General features: G+C 35.4%; 1 protein-coding gene across 2 annotated transcripts in view; it reads left to right on the top strand.

Moving 5' to 3' along the window:
• Positions 1-24,574, top strand: part of LOC138708125 (xanthine dehydrogenase-like) — a 171,890-nt gene extending 147,316 nt beyond the window's left edge. The window contains exons 20-27 of one of the 2 annotated variants that reach the window (XM_069838340.1): positions 2,460-2,618; positions 5,950-6,078; positions 7,173-7,303; positions 12,470-12,560; positions 14,418-14,579; positions 20,853-20,949; positions 22,897-23,007; positions 23,817-24,573. In XM_069838340.1, coding sequence (XP_069694441.1) covers positions 2,460-2,618; positions 5,950-6,078; positions 7,173-7,303; positions 12,470-12,560; positions 14,418-14,579; positions 20,853-20,949; positions 22,897-23,007; positions 23,817-23,884 — 948 coding nt within the window. In that variant the 3' untranslated portion in view covers positions 23,885-24,573. Of the gene's footprint in view, positions 1-2,459; positions 2,619-5,949; positions 6,079-7,172; positions 7,304-12,469; positions 12,561-14,417; positions 14,580-20,852; positions 20,950-22,896; positions 23,008-23,816 lie in introns of both variants that reach the window. The other variant, XM_069838339.1, reaches the window with a different exon arrangement.
• The last annotated feature ends 96 nt before the right edge of the window (positions 24,575-24,670 follow it).

Here is a 24,670-nt window from a genome sequence, read left to right on the forward strand (position 1 = left end):
GGCCAGAACTCATAGTTCTTACGAGAATGTGGCATTGCTTTATTTGTGTCTATTTCATAATGAAAAAAATTCAGAAACAACCTTGAAACCGATCTCGAGTATACGGAGTCAACTGTAAGTAATGTCACTAATTTCAGGGGGTTATTCTTTGAGCTATTTCAAACAAAAAAATTTAATACAATTTTGCTCGTTTTTGCTTCCTTTTCGAGATAAAAATTGTTTTATATGAAACATTTCATAGCGTGTTTTTGGAAAGTCATTGATTTCATTCCCAATATGCTCAGTCAATTTAAGAGAGCAGTGTATTATGATAATGAATGATTGAAAGAATGTGCAGAAATCTGATCCGATCAGATGTAACTTTTCGTTCTGAATACTTACTTACTTACTGGCTTTTAAGGAACCCGGAGGTTCATTGCCGCCCTCACATAACCCCGCCATTGGTCCCTTTCTTAAGCAAGATTAATCCAGTCTCTACCATCATATCCCACCTCCCTCAAATCCATTTTAATATTATCTTCCCACCTACGTCTCGGCCTCCCCAAAGGTCTTTTTCCCTCCGGCCTCCCAACTAACACTCTATATGCATTTCTGGATTCGCCCATACGTGCTACATGTCCTGCCCATCTCAAACGTCTGGATTTTATGTTCCTAATTATGTCAGGTGAAGAATACAATGCGTGCAGTTCTGTGTTGTGTAACTTACTCCATTCTCCTGTAACTTCATCCCTCTTAGCCCCAAATATTTTCCTAAGAACCTTAGTCTCAAACACCCTTAATCTCTGTTCCTCTCTCAAAGTGACAGTCCAAGTTTCACAACCATACAGAACAATCGGTAATATAACTGTTTTATAAAGTCTAACTTTCAGATTTTTTGACAGAAGACTAGATGACAAAAGCTTCTCAACCAAATAATGACACGCATTTCCCATATTTATTCTGCGTTTAATTTCCTCCCGAGTATCATTTATATTTGTTACTGTTGCTCCAAGATATTTGAATTTTTCCACCTCTTCAAAAGATGAATCTCCAATTTTTATAGTTCCATTTCGTACAATATTCTGGTCACGAGACATAGGCCTAATCATATACTTAGTCTTCGTTCTGAATAGGAATTTTAAAATGTTACATTTGTTTACATCAAATTTCTGCATATTTAAAGGACAAAACTAAAATTCTTTCGGTCATTTATTATCATAATACCATGCTCTCTTAAATTGACTGAGCTTACTGGGAATTTAATCAATGGCTTTCACAAAACACGCTATGAAATGTTTCATATAAAACAATTTTTATCTCGAAAAGGAAGCAAAAATGAGCAAATTTGTTTTAAACTTTTCTGTTTGAAATGTCACAAAGAATAACCCCCTGAAATTAATGACATCACTTATGGTTCCTCTGTGTAAGTACTTGAAATGAATAATCAATAGGGTCTCCAAAAAATACCTTACTTTTCTTTATGCTCGACCATGCCGAAATGTAGTAATTATACACCTGGTAGCAGCCCTTTAATGGACCTCATTAAAGTACACCTATTCATTAAAGTTCAGGTGTTCCACCAATCAGAAAATACCATTGTAGCAATATGAAAGCGCAAGTATCGATTATTCTCGGATATGCAATCAAAAGACAACTAGTTCTGTTACTATAATAATTAGCGTTAATTGTAAATAATATTCAAATAAATTCAATTTGTCATCTCGTTTTTCAATGTCTAATTCAATTTCAAGGTTATATCAAGATTAATGTTTATTTCACTCTCTAGATTATATCAAGGTCAATGTCGACATTTGTTTCTCGGAAAAAATCAATACTTTCGCGTCTGCGCACATCTCACAATTTACGAGGTATTGCACAAGGTCAGTTCCGCTCCTCGGTCAGATAAGAATAACATGAATACTTATGAATAATTTCAAGTTAAAAATATGGTCGAGCATAAAAAGTTGTATGAAACTTGACTGTAATGGTAATTAAAATGCTCGTATGAAAATTATGAAACTCGCTTGCGCTCGTTTCATAAACATACTCGCGTCTTAATTACTATCATTATAGGCTCGTTGCATAATGTACTATTTTACTAATTTCTTATATTATGTCATATTAACTTCCTACGTATTGCATTACTAACAAAATTCGTCCACTAGTACAGAATTGTTGTCCACAGACACCAGATGACAAACACTTTGAATGTCACTTTTTCGGTAACAATTATACACAGAGTGGAAGCAGATTTTAAGAGTTAATATAAGTGTGCACATTTTAACAGCTTATTCCTTGGATATAGTAGGCTACAAGAAAAAATTCTAATACAATATTAGTCCCAAATGAATACTGGTACGAGAGGAATACATGATTTGCAACAAAACAGAGGTGGAAGATAACATGCTTGAACTTGTCATCAGTTGAAGGAAATGGTGAGTGTCAAAAATACTGAAATTTAAGATTCGATTTTGTTTCAGGCACAACGCTGGAGGAAAAGAGGAATTGCCTTGGTGCCAATGATTTATGAATTTCCAATATGGGGTTACTACGCTGCAATGGTGTCAATATATGCTCAGGATGGAACAGTAGCAGTTACTCATGGTGGGATTGAAATGGGACAAGGATTAAATACAAAGGTAAGACTGAATAACATTTTAAATGTTTTGACATGTACCAGTAACTGTTAAAAAATTTACAGTGTATGCTTGATACCTTAAATCATTACTAAGTATTTGCAAAGACGTAAGTCAAAAGGCAAAGCAATAGCATTTGTGGAGGTGTATCAAATTCTACAATTTGGGATTTCTCGTTAGAGATCTTTCCCTTCTCCACTCAGTTCTAGAGCAGTGATCGACAGAATTTTTGTCATCACACTTCTCTAACCGAAGAGGCGAATTGAAGCCGAAACAGAGAAAATGCAAAACAACAAATACAGTTTATACTCTTAAAATACAATAAAATCAAACCTTTGGCAAAGATCTACGAAAACACAAACTTGTTGAATCTTTCGTACACTACTTTTAACACTTGAATATAAATAATTGATTAAATGGCGATCTTACTCGTGTTAATTGTGTAAGCATGTGCGGCTTACAGCTGTTTCGGTGCTTTTTCATACCATCCTCAGAGCCTACTAGATCTCGGCGTCATCTCGAACTTCGCTGCCTGTTGTGTGGGTGCATTTGATTGTTGAAAAGTGTTGAAATGTGATGTCAAATAATAGACATCATAAGGAAGACAAAACAAAAACTCAACAAACATAAAAACACACAAAACATAACACAAACACAAGAACACAAGAAATACATCACACTACCATACGAAAACAAACACACACACAAGATTGCATCCTCATTCAGAAAACAGAAATACAACATAGCATACAGAACAGAAAACACACTACAAAGACATCTCAACACACAAACAACACAAACAAATAAATACAACCACACTGTCGTATACAAACTCACATGCAATAGTTGCGACAGTTTCTACATTGGACAGACAGGCAGATCATTCCAAACTCGATACAAAGAACACATTAAAGCAATAATCAGAGGACACAATACATCTACAGATGCCGAACACATAACTAATGCTAACCACACATACAGTAACATAAATACAGACATGGAAATCCTACACATACAACCCAAAAACCAAATACTCAACACAATAGAACAATATGAAATATACAGATACACTAAAACACACCCTGATCAAATTCTCAACACACAGATCAATTATTTCAGAACACACACATTATTTGACACCACATTTCAACACTTTTCATCAATCGAATGCACCCACACAATAGGCAACGAAGTTTGAGATGATGCCGAGACCTAGTAGGCTCTGAAGATGGTGTGAAGAAGCAACGAAACAGCTGTAAGCCGCACATGCTTACACAATTAACACGAGTAAGATCGCCATTTAATCAATTATTCACAAACTTGTATTTTAAGAGTATAAACTCTATTTGTTGTTTTGAGTTTTCTCTGTTTCGGCTTCAATTCGCCTCTTCAGCTAGAGAAGTGTGATGACAAAAATTCTGTCGATCACTACTCTAGGACAGAGTGGAGAAGGGAAAGATCTCTAACGAGAAATCCAAAATTGTAGCATTACTAAGTATTGGGACATTTTGCACATAAAATGTGTATCTAATCCATAACAAAACTCTATAAAAGCAAAAGTAATGGAAGTAAAGGTAAACATAGCCCCTTCACACACCATGAAGACACTTGGGAGGCATAGAGGGAGGACTGCATGGACTTCCAGGTCATACTCCTGAGACGGTAAACAGAAACACGACAAAATACACCTGTAACTTCTGAACGCAAACTGCAGTACAGTTTTTTTGTTCTGTGAGATGGGATTTTAATTATTCTGATAGAAGAGATGAAGTTACCCGATGGAAAAAATTCCGAACCTTCAGTAGTGATTTAAATGACCTATTGTATTAGTAAATCAGCAGTATAACATGATGTAGGATTATTTTATAGAGAGCCCACATGTATGACACTTCTCACATACCACAAGCTCCATGGCGTTTTTTTTTAAACCCGTTCAGCAGGGAAAATGTTTATAAACAACTTAAAAATGAATAAAGGTGCATCTTACCTTATCACAAAAGATATTTGAAGTGTCCTGATACTATTTCAATATATTTTTGACATCTCCAAAGATGTTTCGAAATACTAATCTCTTCAAATGAAATGTTCAAAATAACTCTGATATTTTCTTCCACTCTTTATGTAACTTAAAACTACAAAAACTCTTGCAATATGCTATACACCATTCTCAAACAATAGCTTGCAATAAACTACGCACGAATGAGTAATCCCTTCAGTGTTCTCAATTATAAAAAAAAAACAACTTGCAATATATTACTAGTGCGTGAGTAACCTCTTCAGTAGCTCACAAGGCAGGTTAACTGCAAGCATGTAATGCCTGAGAAACGCCCTTGAACTTCAGCACTTACGACAAGGACACTGTGGGAGGCAACATTTTCATATGTCTTATGGCGTTGTACACACAGTGGCGTAGCATGAAATTTTGAGCAGGGGAAGCTAACTCAAGTTGTCTTTCATGTATAAGGAAATGTAATGCAAAAATATAGTCTTAAAATAAATAGTACATATTCTATGTCAAGTCAGCAGTCCGAAAATTGGTTGGAACCTCATAAATAACACCAATAAGACATCACCTCAAATGGCAGTAAAATATGATTTCATGGTTTACACATATCTCTGTCAAATAGACACACACAGTACGTATAATTTAACATTAGCTCACTCCCTTTCATATTTAGAGAAATCACAATATTAATGGTCAATAGATACAGTGTTAGTAAAATTACGTCAATCAACGTTAAACTCTTTATCAGAAGATTATTTTTTCTACATAAATTAGTGTCAGGAACTGTTATTTCACTCATTATTTATTATATCAGCCACAATGCACACTAACAATCAACTGAACACAACTCACGAAAGGGATAACTCCAATGCCAAAGCTAGCTTCTTGCGAGCCTTGCAACCAGGGTAGTTTAGTTAGAAAGGGATGAAAAATCTGCGGGATGGGTTACACAGAAGAATGCGTGAAAGAAACGAGTCTGTCTGTAGCACACTGAAGGGGATTGAAAGCTGATATGTGCAGGCTTCATGTTTACACACAAATCATCCTGAGCTGCCGCATCACAACATTTAACGCGTAAATATAAATTGTATTAAAATTAATCAATAATTTTGTTCATAAACTGCAGTTTATTATGTAGTTATTAACTGGGGAAGCTGAGCTTTTTAGCTTATATTGACGCTACGCCACTGTGTCACGTAGGACTGTTGTAACAGTGCTCAAGTAACATATATAATAAATCAATGCAAATTATTATATTTATTGAAATTACCACACTCCTGTTCTCAGACATGTTTACTAATACAACTCATCGCATATTTTTTCTCGTAGGTTGCTCAAGTAGTGGCACATATCTTGGATATTCCTTTGGAATATGTAAGTGTGAAACCAAGCAACAACCTGACGTCTCCGAATGGGATGGTCACTGGAGGAAGCATCACTAGTGAAGCTTGTTCTTATGTGAGTGACAAGAATATTATCTTCGGAATATGTATGATAAGAACTTTCTTGTGTTAAATTTTAACGTACCTTGTTAACATGTTTCGACCTATTTTGGGTCATCTTCAGAACTGGTCGTTGTTGGTCTTGGCGCCTCTTGTTTCCTGTGTGGGTGCATTCGTAGTGTAGAGTCAAAGAGTGTATGTGTTTTGAAATTGAGTTGTGTGTTGAGAATATAATTGGGGTGTGTTTTCGTGTGTCTGTATATTTCATATTGTTCTAGTGTGTTGAGTTTCTGGCTTTTTGGTTGGATGTGCAGTATTTCCATGTCTGTGTTGATGTCTCTGTAGGTGTGGTTGGCATTTGTGATGTGTTCTGCATATGTGAAGGTGTTTTGTAATTTTGTTATGTCTGTGACGTGTTCTTTGTAACGTGTTTGAAATTATCTGCCTGTCTGTCCTATGTAGAAGTTGTTGCAGGTGTTACATTTGAGTTTGTATACGCCTGTGTGGTTGTATTTGTTTGTTTGTGTTGTTTGTGTGTTGAGATGTTTTTGCAGAGTGTTATTTGTTCTGTATGCGATGTTATAATTTAATTTATTGAATGAGGTTGCAATTTTATGTGTGTTTTTGTTTTTGTATGTTAGTGTGATGTATTTTTTGTGTTCTTGTGTTTGTGTTGTATCCTTCTGTTTTTTGTGGTTTTGTTTTGTCTTACGTATTATGTTGTCTATTATGTTGGGATTGTATCCGTTTTCTTGTGCTATGTATTTGTGTTTAGTTCTTCGTTGTAATCCTGCTGGTTCATTGGTATGTTGAGTAGTCTGTGTACCATTGTACATTGTACCAGCAATATTTTCGCTGCTTGCTGGATAATGGGTAGTGTGAAATCTTTATCAAAATTTGTCAGAGATTTTGGGCTTTTCTTTCCTTTTAGATGCAAATCAATTAGAAAATGGTTGCTACTTGTGTAGCTTTACACCTCTGCCATTGCAGATTGGTGTTTCCACTGAAAACTTCAATCAAGATGGTTAATAGGCTTCTTATGTGTGTGTCAATGTAATACTGTTCCTCGCCACTGCTGATTTCAGAGTCTATTTCTCCTTCTCAATATAGGCTGCGATGCTCTGCTGCAAAGAACTTTTGAAACGCATGGAGCCAGCAAAGAAAGATCTGGATAATCCCACGTGGCAGCAATGGACACAGGCTGCATATAAGAATAACATCGACTTGTGTGCCACTCACCTGTAAGTTGCGATTGGATTACTTTAACTTGAGCATCATCCACTATTACTGAGAAATTAATACCGGTACCATCTAATAAATAATGTCGGTTTTTGAGCAACATTTTAGTTGGAGTGTGTTGTGACAAGAAATTAACCTAATCTTCCAAAGGAAAGGCCATTAGATTCTATTGCCTTGAACCACCTTTCAGCAACATTACTTATACCATGAAGATACCAGTTTATGGATTTTAATGTTAAGAATTTGGTGATACTCATTTCAATAGCTTCCAAGTCTTGGAAATTTCTTCTACGCAGGAAGTAAACCGTGGATGGAAACAAAGGTAAGCTGAAGTTCAGGGCTATATCCCAGGTGTACTAATAATTCGATTGATCTCAATTCTTTAATTTTTTATACAGAATGTTCCGTAATTTCTGTTACACACTTCTAGGGGTTGTAGAGGGAACTTAGTAGATAAAGTTTTGATGCGGAACCCATGTCCGGAAATGTACCATTTTGGTGCAATGGGGATGACAAGAATGAAGATTTCAAATTTCCCATTTCATGGTAGGCTATTCAAATTGACAAAAGGCAACGTCTGAAGTCACCTGATGTCATGAAGTGTCTTCTGTTTACAATCTGACGTATTGCCTGGACCTTCACTTTACTTGTCATTCAATCGTTAATGAATGCGATACAGTATAGGATGACTGCATACACTTTAGCAAAAGTGGTTCAAACATGACAGCACACCAATTTTCACTTGCAGTTCGACATCTCGGCCAAACTTTCGGGGACAAGGTGGATAGGTCGAAGTGGACCAATTGCTTGGCCACCTCGATCGCCGGATTTAATTTTTCTCAATTTTTTTTTCTTGTGGGACCACATGAGTCTTGTTTGAGACCCCTACAGTCGGAGGGAGATCTGCATGCATGAGTTGGGCTGCGGCATAAGAGATTCAGCACATACCAAGTATTCTTAGGCATGTGTGTGGGAACATTCAACTCAGATGCAATATATGTAATGGTCACCACTTCGAGCAGCTCTTGTAGTGCATGCAGATATGAGCTCGCTAACATAAGTGAAACAGAAGATTTGAAACTGATTTCACCTTGTCATCATTGTAGCATTGAAATGGTATGTTCCCAAACATGGATTCCGCATCAAAACTTTATCTACTAAGTCCCCACTGAATGAATGAATGAATGAATGTTAGCCATGATGTCCCATGTTGGGCACAGGCCTCCTGTGATGGGGTTAGAACCCCCTTGACAGGGATGGCTCAAGTGTACTCGCTTGGTGAGCCAATCCAGGCGAGCTTGTTGTGTATACTACTTTTGTGACATGGTTAATAACCCTGTTAGACTTTAACTAGTCTCAGCACTGTTCTTTGTTCATTTTTTTTTTCTTGCACTGTGTAATATTAATTATGAAACACCCTGTTAGTTATTCAAGTGGTATGGGGTCTCGCAACATTCTGTACCAAGAGAATTGATTCTATATCAACTAATGCTGGGTACCTCTTATCTTAGACATGATGAATTCGTTTCCTTGGGAATAAAGCTCTGCATCGATTGTACATCTGTTTGGAAAAAACTCCCAGTGAATCAGACCTTCAAAATTCCAACAGACACATAATGTTACTTCGGGGCCAAATTGATTTTGTTTAACAACTATTTGGCAGGCTGATGGGTATCAGGCCACTGTTTTGAGGTGTCAGGGTTGCGGTTAATATACCGGTACCCATTTTTCATTACATGTGACAATTCTCCTGATAAATCTACCATCCATTGAAGTAGTGACAAAATGACAACAGATATCCAGTCTCTGTTGAGACTGAGTTCTTCTGACAATCTATGAGTATTATTTTGTAGATTTTCTTCCAAAACTCTGTCTGTATTCTCAATATTTCATACCTTAGGTCTTCCAGAATGTTGTAAATCTTTGTCTTCTTCTCCATTATTGAAATTCTGGAGCCATTATTGTGCTACGAGCTAACTTAGGACACCTTCACACTCGACTTCATATATTCAAGCCGTGGCAGCAGCTTTATAATCTTGTTTCCAGTAGTGCTTTACAAGGACTCTAATTTTAAACTTTATTATCTTTCTTCATTTTATTTTTGTGTATTAACAATTTAAGGGGAGAGGATGGTATTCTTTTTAACTTTTTTCCTATTTGGTATAAAATATTAATTTTTTATATGTAGAAAGCTCATAGCTGTGACAACTCAACCAAATAAAAATATTTTGAGAAACAAATTATTTGCAGGCCCAAATTTGAAAAAAATATACCTAATGCAGGATTGTACTAAAACCGATATATCTAAACCGTTTTTAAAGATAGATTCAAACAGTTTTTGCAATGTATTTGCAAAAGCATGTCCTACAAACTGTCTGTAACAGAATTTTGATATTAGTCCCTATGCTTGTAAAATAAACAATTAAATTTTAATAACAATTTTCTGATTTCCTTTCTTGTAAACAAACGGACGTATTTTTTAAATGAAATCAATTAACAAAATTCTGTTACAGAGAAAAGTTTCCTAATAGTCTAAAGAATGTGTATTCTAAATTTCATGCACATATTATTAATAGTTCAGAAATTATATTCATTTTTGTCTGGCAATGTAGCAAAAAAATTAAGTTACTGGAAACCGATAAAAGTGGGCATGTGATTTAAAAATCCATAGCGCAGGAAGTTTAAAAATAACGTCTCAACATCTGATAAGGGCACAAATATCCACAAAATGTTATGCAATGCATTCCACAAATATCAAAGGGTATTTTAAAGAAAAACAATTTTTTTTTATTTAATTTACCGGAAACAACAATAAAAGTGGGCGAGTGATTTCAAAATCCATAACGCAGGAAGTTTAAAAATGGCGACTCAACATCCGATAAGGGCATAAATACTCACAAAACGCTATGCTATGCATTCCACACATATCACAGAGTATTTTAAAGATTTGTTTTTTTTTTTAATTTACTCATTTTTCACCAAAAAATACCATCCTCTCCCCTTAAGACTGTCACATGCTCACAATACACAATAATAATCAAGAGTACTGTAAATTGAATTGGCCAACTAAATAAAATCATTAAAATCTTACAAAACACCAAAATTAAAAAGCTGACATTACTTATGAGATGATTTAATATTTAGCCAAAAGGTATTGATCAGTCGCGGCTCATGGTTTTAAAATTGAGGAAGGCTCTAGCTGAAATAACAAATTTTCAGGGCATCGAGCGTAAGCATTTGTTTATTTATTTTTTATTTGTTTATTCGTGTATTTCCGCAACTGGGAATTTTTAAGAATAAGTTATTATAATATATATAACGGGCACTTGACTTACGTACTTTAATTCATTTGCTTGTAGATGAAATCGACTCTTCTCTCTTTCGATATACTGTATTATTACACACACAATTCATTGTTCTAAAATAAACACTCGCAAATTCACAACCACATAGAATACTGATACTCGTATTATGAAGGACAAGCCAAAACTAATTCACACGTTAGAATTTCTGTTGTGTTGTTTTCCCATCCCTGGTGGAGGTTTAACCACTTCCCTTATTAATCCGAGTTAACTCGGGTTGCTAACATGTGTCAAAATTTATTACCCCGAGTTAACTCTTTTGAGTCCCATTGTCTACTTCATAGTGATTTTTTAAGTATGTAAGAAAATTAGTGATGTACAATGATTCTGCAATATTAAATGACCTCTTTACGAAAATAAAAAAATATGACACTTTTTTTCACAAAACTGGTAAAATAAATAGTAAGGGAAGAGGTTAAAAAAACTTTCACTTTATGGGATACCAATTGTGTTAACAAATAACTAAACGACTCCTTCATCTTATCATCGCAATGTTATCATAAAATGCCAATTAGGCCTATGACCTACTGTAAAATGAATGAGAGAGCGGACACGTTACCTCAAGAATGGAGTGTCAGACATTGTTTCTTTTCTCTTCTCCAAGAGAGTTTTTTAAAACTCAGAGCTAGAAAATGTTGGCAACGATTCAAGGCGTAAGATCTCTATGCCTTATCTGTACCCTTATTAGCCAGACTCCAGTAGGAAACTACCTGTTCCTTTTTCTATTGTGTGGAAGGGAAACTAAAGGTTGAGCCTCTGTTATTACTATATAACCTATCTCAAATACATCTATCGGTACCAACAGTTCCAAATATATTGACCGTTATCAATGAACAAGCCGAGTAAAATTTCGATGTTTCTCCTCTATTGTAAATCTTTATTCTACTATTAAACACAAACAAATGTCAAGATTTTTGTAGGAGATTTTTATAGGGGCAGCTCCACCTAAGACTCTGATTATATCTCGTGACCAGAATATTGTACGAAATGGAAATATAAAAATTGGAGATTTATCCTTTGAAGAGGTGGAAAAATTCAAATATCTTGGAGCAACAGTAACAAATATAAATGACACTCGGGAGGAAATTAAACGCAGAATAAATATGGGAAATACCTGTTATTATTCGGTTGAGAAGCTCTTATCATCCAGTCTGCTGTCCAAAAATCTGAAAGAATTTATAAAACAGTTATATTACCGGTTCTTCTGTATGGTTGTGAAACTTGGACTCTCACTCTGAGAGAGGAACATAGGTTAAGGGTGTTTGAGAATAAGGTGCTTAGGAAAATATTTGGGGCTAAGCGGGATGAAGTTACAGGAAAATGGAGAAAGTTACACAACGCAGAACTGCACGCATTGTATTCTTCACCTGACATAATTAGGAACATTAAATCCAGATGTTTGAGATGGGCAGGGCATGTAGCGCGTATGGACGAATCCAGAAATGCATATAGAGTGTTAGTTGGGAGACTGGGGGGGAAAAAGACCTTTAGGGAGGCCGAGACGTAGATGGGAGGATAATATTAAAATGGATTTGAGGGAGGTGGGATATGATGATAGAGACTGGATTAATCTTGCACGGGATAGGGACCAATGGTGGGCTTATGTGAGGGCGGCAATGAACCTTCGGGTTCCTTAAAAGCCATTTGTAAGTAAGTAAGCTCCGCCTAAGAGCCTTTAACTATGAGCCACTACTGGTATTGATTGTTATGTGATGTCTGGACGTTTGAAATCTATTTCCTGGGCATGGACCATTTTCATATTAACATTACACACATCACTTACTTAGCTATGATTTTCTCCCTCAGGTTCACGACAAAGGATGATGTAAAGCCCTATGACATTTATGGAGTAACGATTGCAGAGGTGGAAGTGGACCTGCTGACAGGACAGCATCAGGTAACATAATATGACAATTACTATGTATAAGAGCGTATTCCGAATCTCAACGCAGAGCAATCTGATGGCATCACAGTGTTCCGAATTTCAACGATGACATCACTGATGCTCCACTGGTGTCGCACCGGTTCCATCAGCTTGCAGAGGGTGGCAGTATCCATCAGCCACCATCAGTGATGTGATTGGTTCTTGTATAGAGCGGGAATTAGCAGACGAATGACATCGTGCACTGTTGTGTCATGGCGGTGTGTTCTGCTGTATTGTTTGTAATGAGCACACCATAAAAAAAAAATATGTTAATGACTTATGAACGAACATGTCAATGGACCAGTTATTACTACCAGTACTGGTTCAAGAAAGAAATTGTTTTTGGGTATATGTACGTGAACGAGCAGAAATATTATCTGACTACGCAGGCTCTAAATCTCTAAAATTTTATAAGGAAATGAACTCACAATTGGACAAAAATTACAAGGTACCACAAAAAGACTACAACTTAAATATCTGATAAAAGTATAAAAAAGGTTACTAATAATATTTTTTAGAACTGACTTTTTACTTTAAATTAAATTTTCCAAAATTTGAACATTTGCACATATTATTTCGCTGGGCTGATGATCAGGAGCTGCATTCAGGCTTGGGTTGGATCCCCCTTTGGTCTTTGGTTTCTTTCGAGGTTTTCCACAGCCGTGGGACTGAAACCAGATGGTCTATGGCGAGTCCTCGGCATCAACCCCTTTGATTTGATTACCCCCCTTTGATTTGATTACCTTGTTGGGTTTTTCCGAGGTTTTCCCCAAACAAAAGGCAAATGCCGGATAATATTTTGGCGAATCCTTGGACCTCACCTCATCTCACTACATCTCGCGAAAATATTGTAAAAAATTGCACAAAATTGTAGAAAATTACTAAATTGTAAAACTGTAAAAATTTGTAAAAATTGTAGTTGTAATATTGTAAAATTTTGACTTGTTCCACATCTTAAAGCTTCATTGCTCATGTAAGATCTATGGAATAAAATAAATAAATGAAAAAAAAAAAAATTCATAACTCCACAACCATTAGAGATAGAATTCTGAAATTTTGTACAGTGATTTAACGTGCATTTATGCAAAAGGCAGACTAAAATTATGCTCATTTCTTCGAAAATAGAAAAATTAGGTCGCAAAACATTATGTAAATTTTAATATATTTTATATACGACAAATAAAAAATTAATTGTATTAAAATAAACAACTCTACATGTCTGAGAGTAGTCTACTTTTCAGAAATAAGTGTTTATTACATGCAGGAAAAATATTAAAGATGTCAGAGAGACCATAACAATGTTATGGTTACCAAATGATGTAACTGCAAAATTTTTTGTTTTTTTCATACTTTAATAAAACTGGTTTGAAAAATATTATTAGTAACCTTTTTATATACTTTTGACAGGTATTTATGTCCTAATAAGTTTTGTTGTGGTACCTTGTAATTTTTGTCCAATTGTGAGTTCGTTTTCTTATAAAATTTTAGAAATTTAGAGCCTGCATTTTCTGATAATATTTGTGGTCGTTCATGTACATATACCCTTAAGCTCTCTTTTCTTTGAACGAGATGACAGTATGGAAATTTCGCAAAATCTTGCTAGCATAGCACATACAACAACTTGTACATCCGCCATGATAGCCATTGAACCTTCCAGCAGTTTTGTTCCTATTTTGCTGCAGCATGACGTCATTGATGTTCACCAGTCCAGTGAGATTCGGAATACGCTGTAAGTCAGAGGCAGTGACTGAAAAATGGATATCTGTGGAATTAGATAAAAGAAATTTGGAGCTGTATTGGCCATTTATTTTATACATTTTCAACTCGTAGATTTTACGTGTGGATATTCTTGAGGACGCTGGCCAGAGTCTGAGCCCAGAAGTGGACATTGGCCAGGTGGAGGGGGCCTTCATCATGGGAATGGGGTACTGGACCATGGAGGTGATAGCGTTCCACCCAGACACAGGGGAGTTGCTCACCAATAGAACTTGGGTAAGACATCACATATGCAAATAGTGCAGTTTATAGTTGCTATTATGCTATTTGTATAACTCACAAGGAGAGGACACGCTCTGTATATCACCGAATTAAATCAGATTTTGTGACATGAAAGTACAAGACATACTGTTTAAAGTCATACCTGGTATGGATGGCCAATGACCCCTCGTTTTGGAAATATTGGCAATTGCTTATGACATACTTCCGTTAGGTGCCTAATAGGGAAGCATTAGACTGTGTAACGGCGTAGCTCATGTGGTTGGATGCTGAGTTGTCATCCAGGCAACCCGAGTTCGAAACCCAATGCCTTCTCATATTTTAAAGCTTGATATTATTATTATTATTATTATTATTATTATTATTATTATTATTTTAATTCACTTTCAGTTGTCAGCTCCTATATTCAAAGCTACTGTATGTTGAAATATGCGTGGTATGCATCAAAATTGATAAACGAACGAGAAGTGTTTGTGAATGTGAAGGATATGTTTCGCAGCAGAAGTGCGGAAAAATGTGTGCGACTGTGGACAACCTTCTTTCATTTGCTGTGCATGGTGCAGGAAATATGTACGTTTTGTGTGTTTTTATGACATCATAATGAATCGGGTACAAATTAAATGGAATAGCTGCTACACAAATAGAACAGACACCAGTGACACATCTTACCTTCCTACGTGAGCAGTATTTCATTGTTTATCCTTTACAATACAATGTTAGTTAATTAGTAATTTGTTTAAAACATGATGAAGCATTCAATACATTGAGAAATATGATATAGGTATGTAAGTAGATAACTGTGATCACAACATTAATCATTATTAAAAGAAAAAAATATAGGACCAGTTAAGATTCGAACTCAGGTTGCCTGGATAACAACTTAGCATCCAACCATATGGGCTACGCTGTTACACAGTCTAATGCTTTCCTATTGAGCACCTAACAGAAGTATGTCACAAACAATAGCCAAAATTTCCAAAACGAGGGGTCATTGGCCACCCATACCAGGTATGACTTTAAACAGTACTTCTTGTACTTTCATCTCACACAATCTTATTCCATTCGGTGATATACAGAGCATGTCCTCGCCTTGTCAGTTGAGTAGTTTTGGGTATGATATTGGAGATATACGCGTTATCTGCGTGTACAGTGTGTTTTCCACTGTTCTGCTGCTATCAGACATCACTGGGGGCATACTGCATAAAACATGCTAGTGACAAGTAACAATTTATCAATATATGGATGACAAATGATAAGTCACAGTAATTTCTTTTCATAACACTCTTTTACTAAACACTATTTTACTAATTTATCATGACTAGCATATTTTACCGGTGAAAGGCAGCTAGACTGACAATTAATATTAAAATGCATTTGAGGGCGGTGGGATATGATGATAGAGACTGGATTAATCTTGCTCAAGATAGGGACCGATCAGTGGTGGTTCCTCGGGGAAGGGAAGGGAAGGGAGGAACGTCCTCCTCACATTTTTCTTCTTTTGAAAGTAAATACCAAATAAAATATGTGCCTTGAAATTCGAGGAAAATTCGATAATTTTTAAGTTCACAGATATAAGAAAACCTCGGCTGATCGAGTTTTAAACGACGCGTGCTCATGTGCTGCTAGAAAACTGTGAGAAAGATGCGAGATTGTTTGTGTGGAGGAAAGTCAATCCATTCCTCCTTTACTGCAGTTAATACACATAGACAACAGCGCACTAGCGGCCAGAGAAAGAAGCAGAGTTTTAAAGCAAGTAAATGAACAGATAGGGAGGAGATCCTCCTCTGAATCAGTCATTGGCGGGAAATAGAAACGGACTGGTCGTGCAGAAAGCTCGCTACCGCTGCCATCTAACGATGTTGCATTCAACCAGACTATAACACATCTAGGAGGAGGTACAATAAAAACATTTTTAACGCAACGCTATGAAGGAAACCATATAAACTTTTTTAAAATTATGAATCAAAAATATTATTCATTGCACTTTATATAGGCTACTATTCATGGTTTGAAACTTTGAAGCATATTTAAAAGTTTAAGTCGGGTTTATATAAAACAAAGAGGAAGTAGTTCTACGTAGGTACCGCAAATCTTTTTGGCCCCTGAAATTCACTTCCATTCATTGTGTACTAGACAGGGCAACAGCCAAGTTGTCAGTTTTGTATAAATATATTTGAAATTGAAAGTAGGTACTCCAAACTGCATTATTTTTAACATAAAAAATTAATCGGTCACAGGCAACTTTAAACAATAATGGTAGTATGAATTTACAAGAACTGACATTCTTCAAAAGCATGTGATACTGAACTTGTAAAATGTACATGTGGCAACACAGACCACGTGGGTGGGTGCAGTGTTCTCGCTTTCCTCAGATTATTTCCCATTCCCATTTCCGTAAAACGGTTCCGATTACGTGTTAGTAGCTATAATCTCTTCCAACACGTGTGATGCTGTAGTGTGCTCGAAAAATGCTGCAAGGTTGTGAATTTCCTTGTAATTGTTAACTTGTTCAATTATTCAACAATGAATGGAAGTGAAAACATAATATATTTTGGAAAATTTAGGAAACTCAGTTTACAAGAACAGATTATTGCTATACAGAAGGGAAGGCCAACCCCAACACTACCTGGTCTTACATGTAGGCTAATTTGTAGCATGTTTCATTCAAGAAGGTGTCATTTCGTCCTGTTACCTTCTTTCCTCCTCTTAAGAAATAAGCAGGAGCCGCCACTGGGACCGATGGTGGATGTATATGAGGGCAGCAATGAACCTCCAGGTTCATCAAAATATTTCAACAAATTGATATGCTTAGAGAAAATAAATAGAACAGGAGAATATTTACATAATTGGAAAAGCAATCAACGACTAAAGAATGTCATTTTCCACACAGTTAAGACAAGTAATATGCTTTTAAAAAATCTTGAACCAATCACAGTAGAAAATACCATAAAACCCATAGAAACTCTCAATTCCATATATTTTCACACAACACTCAAAACAGTTACACACAAGAAGAATGATAATCCTTTGGAATTAAAACAATTAGCTCTAGAAATCATACATTCTATACCACATCAAGCGGTAAAAATTTACACTCATGGAAGTAGACTGGAAAATGGGAAAACAAGCAGTGGAGCAATCATTATATTTGACGACAAAATAGAAGAAATTAAAGCTAGATGTCAAGATTATGCGTCAAATTATACAACAGAACTTATTACTATACAAGAAGCCCTCCAAAATGTATCAAAATATCCCAAACCTAAGGAAATATTGATATTAACCGATAGCAGAAGCTCAATTCAACATCTTCATAATTATCATGAACTATATGGCAGCTTATCTACAAATATAGTTAAACATCTACAGGTCCTCTACAAATCAGCAGAAATACATCTACAGTGGGTCCCATCCAGTGGCGGCTGATTGACTGAGACAAGTGAGGCCGGACCTCAGTCACTTAGCTTAACTGAAATCAAATTTTGTGTTTTTATATAATGTATTAGTTATTTGAATGAAGCATATATCGCTGTAGAAGCATTTGAAAACTTTGTGATGTAGATAGATCTGTTTTGCAGTAAAATTCGTTCCTGAGGCCAGGATCGCTCGTGCCGGAACGCTGTAGCTGAGGCACAATTCGTCTGGCCTCGTGGCCTGGTCAGGTTTCACTTCTCCCATCCACGGGCCGGCCTCAAGGGTAGAGTGGGGTGGGAATAACGGTGATGATTTATCTTCCTAAATAGTCCGTAAATAACAAAAATTCCAGCTCTTTGGCAGGCAGAGCCCCACACTATTCTCTCCCCTTATTTCTTAGTTTATGACTTAAGTGAGGGTGTTGTACTATTGTACTTCGTAGTACAGTAGTGAATCTGGGCCAATGTTGTTATGTATTTCGGGAAAATATAAACAGAAACAAATGCCAGAAATAATGCTGGTGTAGTTAATTCATTGTTAGAGTGTCCTTTTTCGAGAAGAAATAATATTGAAAGAAAGGAAGTTTTAAATAAAGAGAGAGTCTACCGAGATACCTACGACATCGCTGACAATTTTTCTGACACATAATCTTAAAACGCGAGTTTCTATTGCATTCTGGTATGGGCAACATAAATGGTTAAGTGGTAATGTGGTGCAAAATAAACTTCTCTGTTGGCCTTGTTTGTTGCTGTCAAAGGAAAAAAAGAAAAAAGAAAAGAAAGAAAGGGAAATTTCAACACATAATGTGTGCTGCTTCATCACACTGAAACAATCACTGAAACTCACAGCATAACAGCTTATTTGGCGAGTAAAATTATTATTTTTCATTAATAGTAATAATAAGAGACTAATAATAATAATAATAATAATAATAATAATAATAATAATAATAATAATACAGTAATAATGATATTAATAATATAATAACAATAATAATTAATATCATAAATAAACATTTCCTATCAGAGGCACTTAAACTAGTTGCATCTGACCTCACCGAGGATTTCGATATCTGGCCGCTACTGGTCCCATCACGTGTTGGAATATCAGGAAATGAAAAGGCTGACACCTTAGGTAAAGAAAGCTGTGAACTAAGGAAACCAATCAAAAACACACTCACTACACTGAAGTATTCTTCAAATGTAAAAAGAAGCAAATGAAATTTGGAAGCAGCTGCCGCAACATGAATGATACAAAGAACAACATCCAGGAACAGCCATTAACTGCCAACTCAAACAAATCACACAAACAGCAATAACAAGATTGAAAAGTGGACATACAAACATAAGAAGATAGTTGCATCACAGACTTATTGAATTTGGTATTCCCAGGAAACTAGTTCGATTAATTAAAATGTGTCTCAGTGAAACGTACAGCAGAGTTCGTATAGGTCAGTTTCTGTCAGATGCATTTCCAATTCACTGTGTGCTAAAGCAAGGAGATGCACTATCACCTTTACATTTTAACTTTGCTCTAGAGTATGCCATTAGGAAAGTTCAGGATAACAGAGAGGGTTTGGAATTGAACGGGTTACATCAGCTGCTTGTCTATGTGGATGACGTGAATATGTTAGGAGAAAATCCACAAACGATTAAGGAAAACACGGGAATTTTACTGGAAGCAAGTAAAGAGATAGGTTTGGAAGTAAATCCCGAAAAGACAAAGTATATGATTATGTCTTGTGACCAGAATATTGTACGAAATGGAAATATAAAAATTGGAAATTTATCTTTCGAAGAGGTGGAGAAGTTCAAATATCTTGGAGCAACAATAACAAATATAAATGATACTCGGGAGGAAATTAAACACAGAATAAATATGGGAATTGCCTGTTATTATTCGGTTCAGAAACTTTTATCATTAAGTCTGCTGTCGAAAAATCTGAAAGTTAGAATTTATAAAACAGTTATATTACCGGTTGTTCTTTATGGTTGTGAAACTTGGACTCTCACTCTGAGAGAGGAACATGGGTTAAGGGTGTTTGAGAATAAGGTGCTTAGGAAAATATTTGGGGCTAAGAGGGATGAAGTTACAGGAGAATGGAGAAAGTTACACAACACAGAACTGCACGCATTGTATTCTTCACCTGACATAATTAGGAACATTAAATCCAGACGTTTGAGATGGGCAGGGCATGTAGCACATATGGGCGAATCCAGAAATGCATATAGAGTGTTAGTTGGGAGGCCGGAGGGAAAAAAAGACCTTTAGGGAGGCCGAGACGTAGATGGGAAGGTAGTATTAAAATGGATTTGAGGGAGGTGGGATATGATGATAGAGAATGGATTAATCTTGCTCAGGATAGGGACCAATGGCGGGCTTATGTGAGGGCGGCAATGAACCTCCGGGTTCCTTAAAAGCCAGTAAGTAAGTTGCATCACAGAAGATCTTCCCAATATGCACAAAATGCAACATAGAACAAGCTTTACCATTTCACATCTTATGTTTAGGACTTACCCCTGACTACATCTCCTCAAACCCAAAGAAGTTTGCACACCTGCTGGAACAACATAATCTCATGAACTTGGGATAAGGAAGAAGAAGAATTTCGTTGTTAAATTAATGTTCTTCCTTCCTGTGGAAAGCTAAATTTTTTAACTTAAAACATTAGCAACTAGTTCTATGAACTGTGACAAATGTAACAAGCTGTTGAGACAAACCGGTGCAGATCGGATGAAAGACACCACTGTACATAAAAACATCAAACAACTCGAGAATTGTAGCTATAAAATTTGATAAATTCTGACATTTTGTGAGAGTCTCATATCAATAAGATTTATGTTTATCTACTTTCAGACCTACAAGCCTCCCGGTGCCAAGGATATTCCCATCGATTTTCGTGTTTACATGAGGAAAAATGCACCTAATCCATTTGGAGTACTACGCTCGAAAGGTAACTTTCAAAGCTGTCGAGTAATATTTAAACTACACATGAAAACAGCTAATAAATATCTTTTGTGGAATTCTTAGACGAATGCCATTATCGTGAAAGATATACAACTCACATACATTATCATAATTAACTGATGTCATAAAAATTAAGTTTCTTATGATAATCACACCTTATCTTAATCTACCTTGTAGTAAGCATGAATAACTGTTTTCTTAACCGCTGAGTTCTGCAATTTTGCAGCATATGTACTTAACTATTTGCAGTTTAACTTAAAACTTGAATACCTCCTGATTGTATGTATGTATGTATGTATGTATGTATGTATGTATGTATGTATGTATGTATGTATGTATATGTATGTATGTATGTATTAACACTACAATTGGGTATATACCCGGTGGCAGTGATATATAATATACAATAATACCATTATGTCCACACCTGTGAAGTAACGGTCAGTGCGTCTGGCTGCAAAACCTGGTGGTCCGGGTTCGAATCCCGGTTGGGCAAGTTACCTGGTTGAGGTTTTTTCCGGGGTTTTCCCTCAACCCAATATGAGAAAATGCTGGGTAACTTTCGGTGCTGAACCCCGGACTCACTTTACCAGCATTTTCACCTTCACATCATTCAGACATTAAATAACCTAGATGTTGATACAGCATCGTAAAATAACCCAATAAAATAAAAAAATACCATTACAATTATACAATAATTACAGCCAAAAAATAAAATAAAATAAAATAAACCTAAATTTATTTCTAACTATAAGTAAATAGATGCAATAAATCTAGGACTATAAATAAAAACTATTCTATAATAATGCCTAAAATAAGCAAAAGTAAATATAACTTATAAGTACTTCTATTTCACCCAACTATTATGTACCAATTTAAGTAATTACATATCACCTTAATTAAATTACAAATCAACTTAATTACATATCATCTTAATTAATTACATATCACCTTAATTTATTTACATATCAACTAAATTACATATCATCTTAATTAATTACATATCAACTTCATTAATTACATGACACAACTTAGATAATTACACTGCACCTACAATTACATTTTCAGTCTAATCTTCTCAACTTTTCCTTAAATGTATTGATTTTGAGAGGACCACCCTGAAAGTTTGCCACAGGTAAGCTGTTTCAAACAACAAACAACAAACAACAAACAAAGGAAAATTTTGCCACGTCCATATACTTCATATGGATTAATCATGTCTGGTTTGAAGCCCTTCAGTTAACTTCAAATATCCCACCCATTTGGAGACCCTCAATAGGGAGACAGAATCTAATTTCTTACACTCAAAAGGTAGGAAAAAAAAAATTATCTTATGACTTGGTCTTCAGCTGTCGTCGGTAAAATTTTTGATTGGGAAGTAGCTATGGAAAGCAGTTTGTCAGGTCACAGATTTATTCTCTGAAAACTAAAACAAAAATTCAGAATTAGTATAAATAGAAAAACAAAAAATTACAATTGGAAGCCATATTCAGGAAGATCTGAAAATAAGTCTGGTGAGCTTTTCAGTTCTGAGATGTGGAGACAAAACAGAAATAGAGTCATCGTTACAATGTTTTAATTCAGCAACACTTTCTGCATATGAGAACACTGGCGTGGACCTCTCACGTTTACACCTGGCAATCCTAATCACTAATGATCCCCATGTGTAAGCCATGTAGAAAGAAAGAAAAAACTTGCGTGTCCTGATTGGATGAAGCCATGTGTAAATAACTTGGAAACTGCTCACCAACTCCTGAGGATTTGAAGGGAAATTAACTGATATACGAGTTTATTTTCCTCTAGACAACACATTTAATCTCGGTAGATGGGGTAATTTAAGACACTTTCAGGCGACCCTGAAGAATAAATTTCATGCGATATTCTTTTTAATTTTTTATTTCCACATCATAATCTGACATTTATTCTTTTCCAGCCACTGGAGAACCTCCACTGTGCATGAGCTGTGTCATTTTCTTTGCACTGAAGAATGCCCTGAATGCAGCCCGCATAGATGCAGGGAAGGAAGATGAATGGTTTGCAATGAGTAAGTAACGGCATGCTAAACTATTTCCAACTAAAGATTGAAGTAGACATAAACAAAACCGAAATGTATTACTCCGCAATCACAAGCTAGCTACCAAAGCAGCCACCAGGGCGCATTATTTTCAGCAAGTGAGCACGCAGGGCAGCCACCGTCTGATATATTGCAGACATTTCAACACATTCATTGAACTAACACGTAAAATGCTCACGGAGGGTTAATATTTATTATTTCTCTACTGGGAATAGTGGATTTTAATTTTCTGTAGATTCGTGATTAAATGTTATTCTTTGAAGAGTGGAGAATTTCTTTAATTCTACAGAAATTTATTTGAGGTTGACAACACTGAATCTCGCACTGTGTTATACCAGCCGTGCTGATGTGCTCTGTGAAGCTGCAAGTCATCTTGGAAGGGATTTAATGCCTATTACGCATGCGCGTTGCCATAATACACGTTACAATGATTTAACACGCATGTCTGAAACTACTAATATAAACATGTTGTTTAAATCGTAAGAAAGTGTTCTTATAAGCATGTTTAATTCACTTGTATTGCATGTATATTATACATTTTATTATTTTAGAAGGAACTATTTTAATATGAGGAAGAAGATGACAAGGATGAGTTTGGAGGCGTTGTGCGTCCAATAGCCAATCAGGAACCATTAAGCCACGTGCATTTATTTACATTTACTTCAATCTTTAGCTGGAAAGAGAGTAGATATCGTTGATGTGAAATAGCAATTTTGGATACTACAAAACTAACAATGAAAAAATAAGGATCGTTAAAAACTGTCTCATTTATTTTTCAGATGCTCCTGCAACAGCTGAAAACATATTCCTCTCAAGTCTAACAAACATAGATTTGTTTTCCTTGTAAAGCGGTTCTTTAAAAAGTTGTATTTAAATTGGTAATGGTAGATACTTCATTCTCCATACACTATACAGGTATCCATGAAATACCTCCCCAAATTTTGTTAAGTTTTAAAGGACTTCAAAGTAAACAAGTTTTACAAATACAGCATGAATTAGAAGCGCATTCTTACGAAGTTACACAATTAAATTCAAAGTAAATTAAGCAGTGCACTCAACTGTTACATGGTTTCCTATACTGTATTAGGAAATTAGTTACAATTTATGCTGATTCCTGCATCACAATGTTTAGGGTAGTATACCAAGTATTAATAATAATAATAATAATAATAATAATAATAATAATAATAATAATAATAATAATAATAATAATAATGTTTTATTTTCGCTGGCAGGGTTAAGGCCACATAAGACCTTCTCTTCCACTCAACTAACCTTAATCAATACAATACATATTTAAATTACGAATATTTACACTACACTTAAAAGGTTCTCCAGGAATATTCTTCAGTTAAGTTTCAACGACTAGTAGACTACATATTTATTTAAATTTAGATAAACCTATAAGGTAAAGTAGTAACTTAATATATGAACTAATTTAATTCAATCAATTATAATTAATTTGAGATTTGAGATCGCTAGTAAAATGATGAAAATTAATTTAATATAAGCTTACTAGAACTATGTTACAGGGAGAAAAAAAAAATATATATATATATACCGGTATATATATAAATCTAAAATATATTTCTATAATAAGAATATTAATGTAAATCTATTTAGAGAAATTAAT

Source organism: Periplaneta americana, chromosome 10, assembly GCF_040183065.1.
Source record: "Periplaneta americana isolate PAMFEO1 chromosome 10, P.americana_PAMFEO1_priV1, whole genome shotgun sequence".
NCBI classification, from domain to species: domain Eukaryota; kingdom Metazoa; phylum Arthropoda; class Insecta; order Blattodea; family Blattidae; genus Periplaneta; species Periplaneta americana.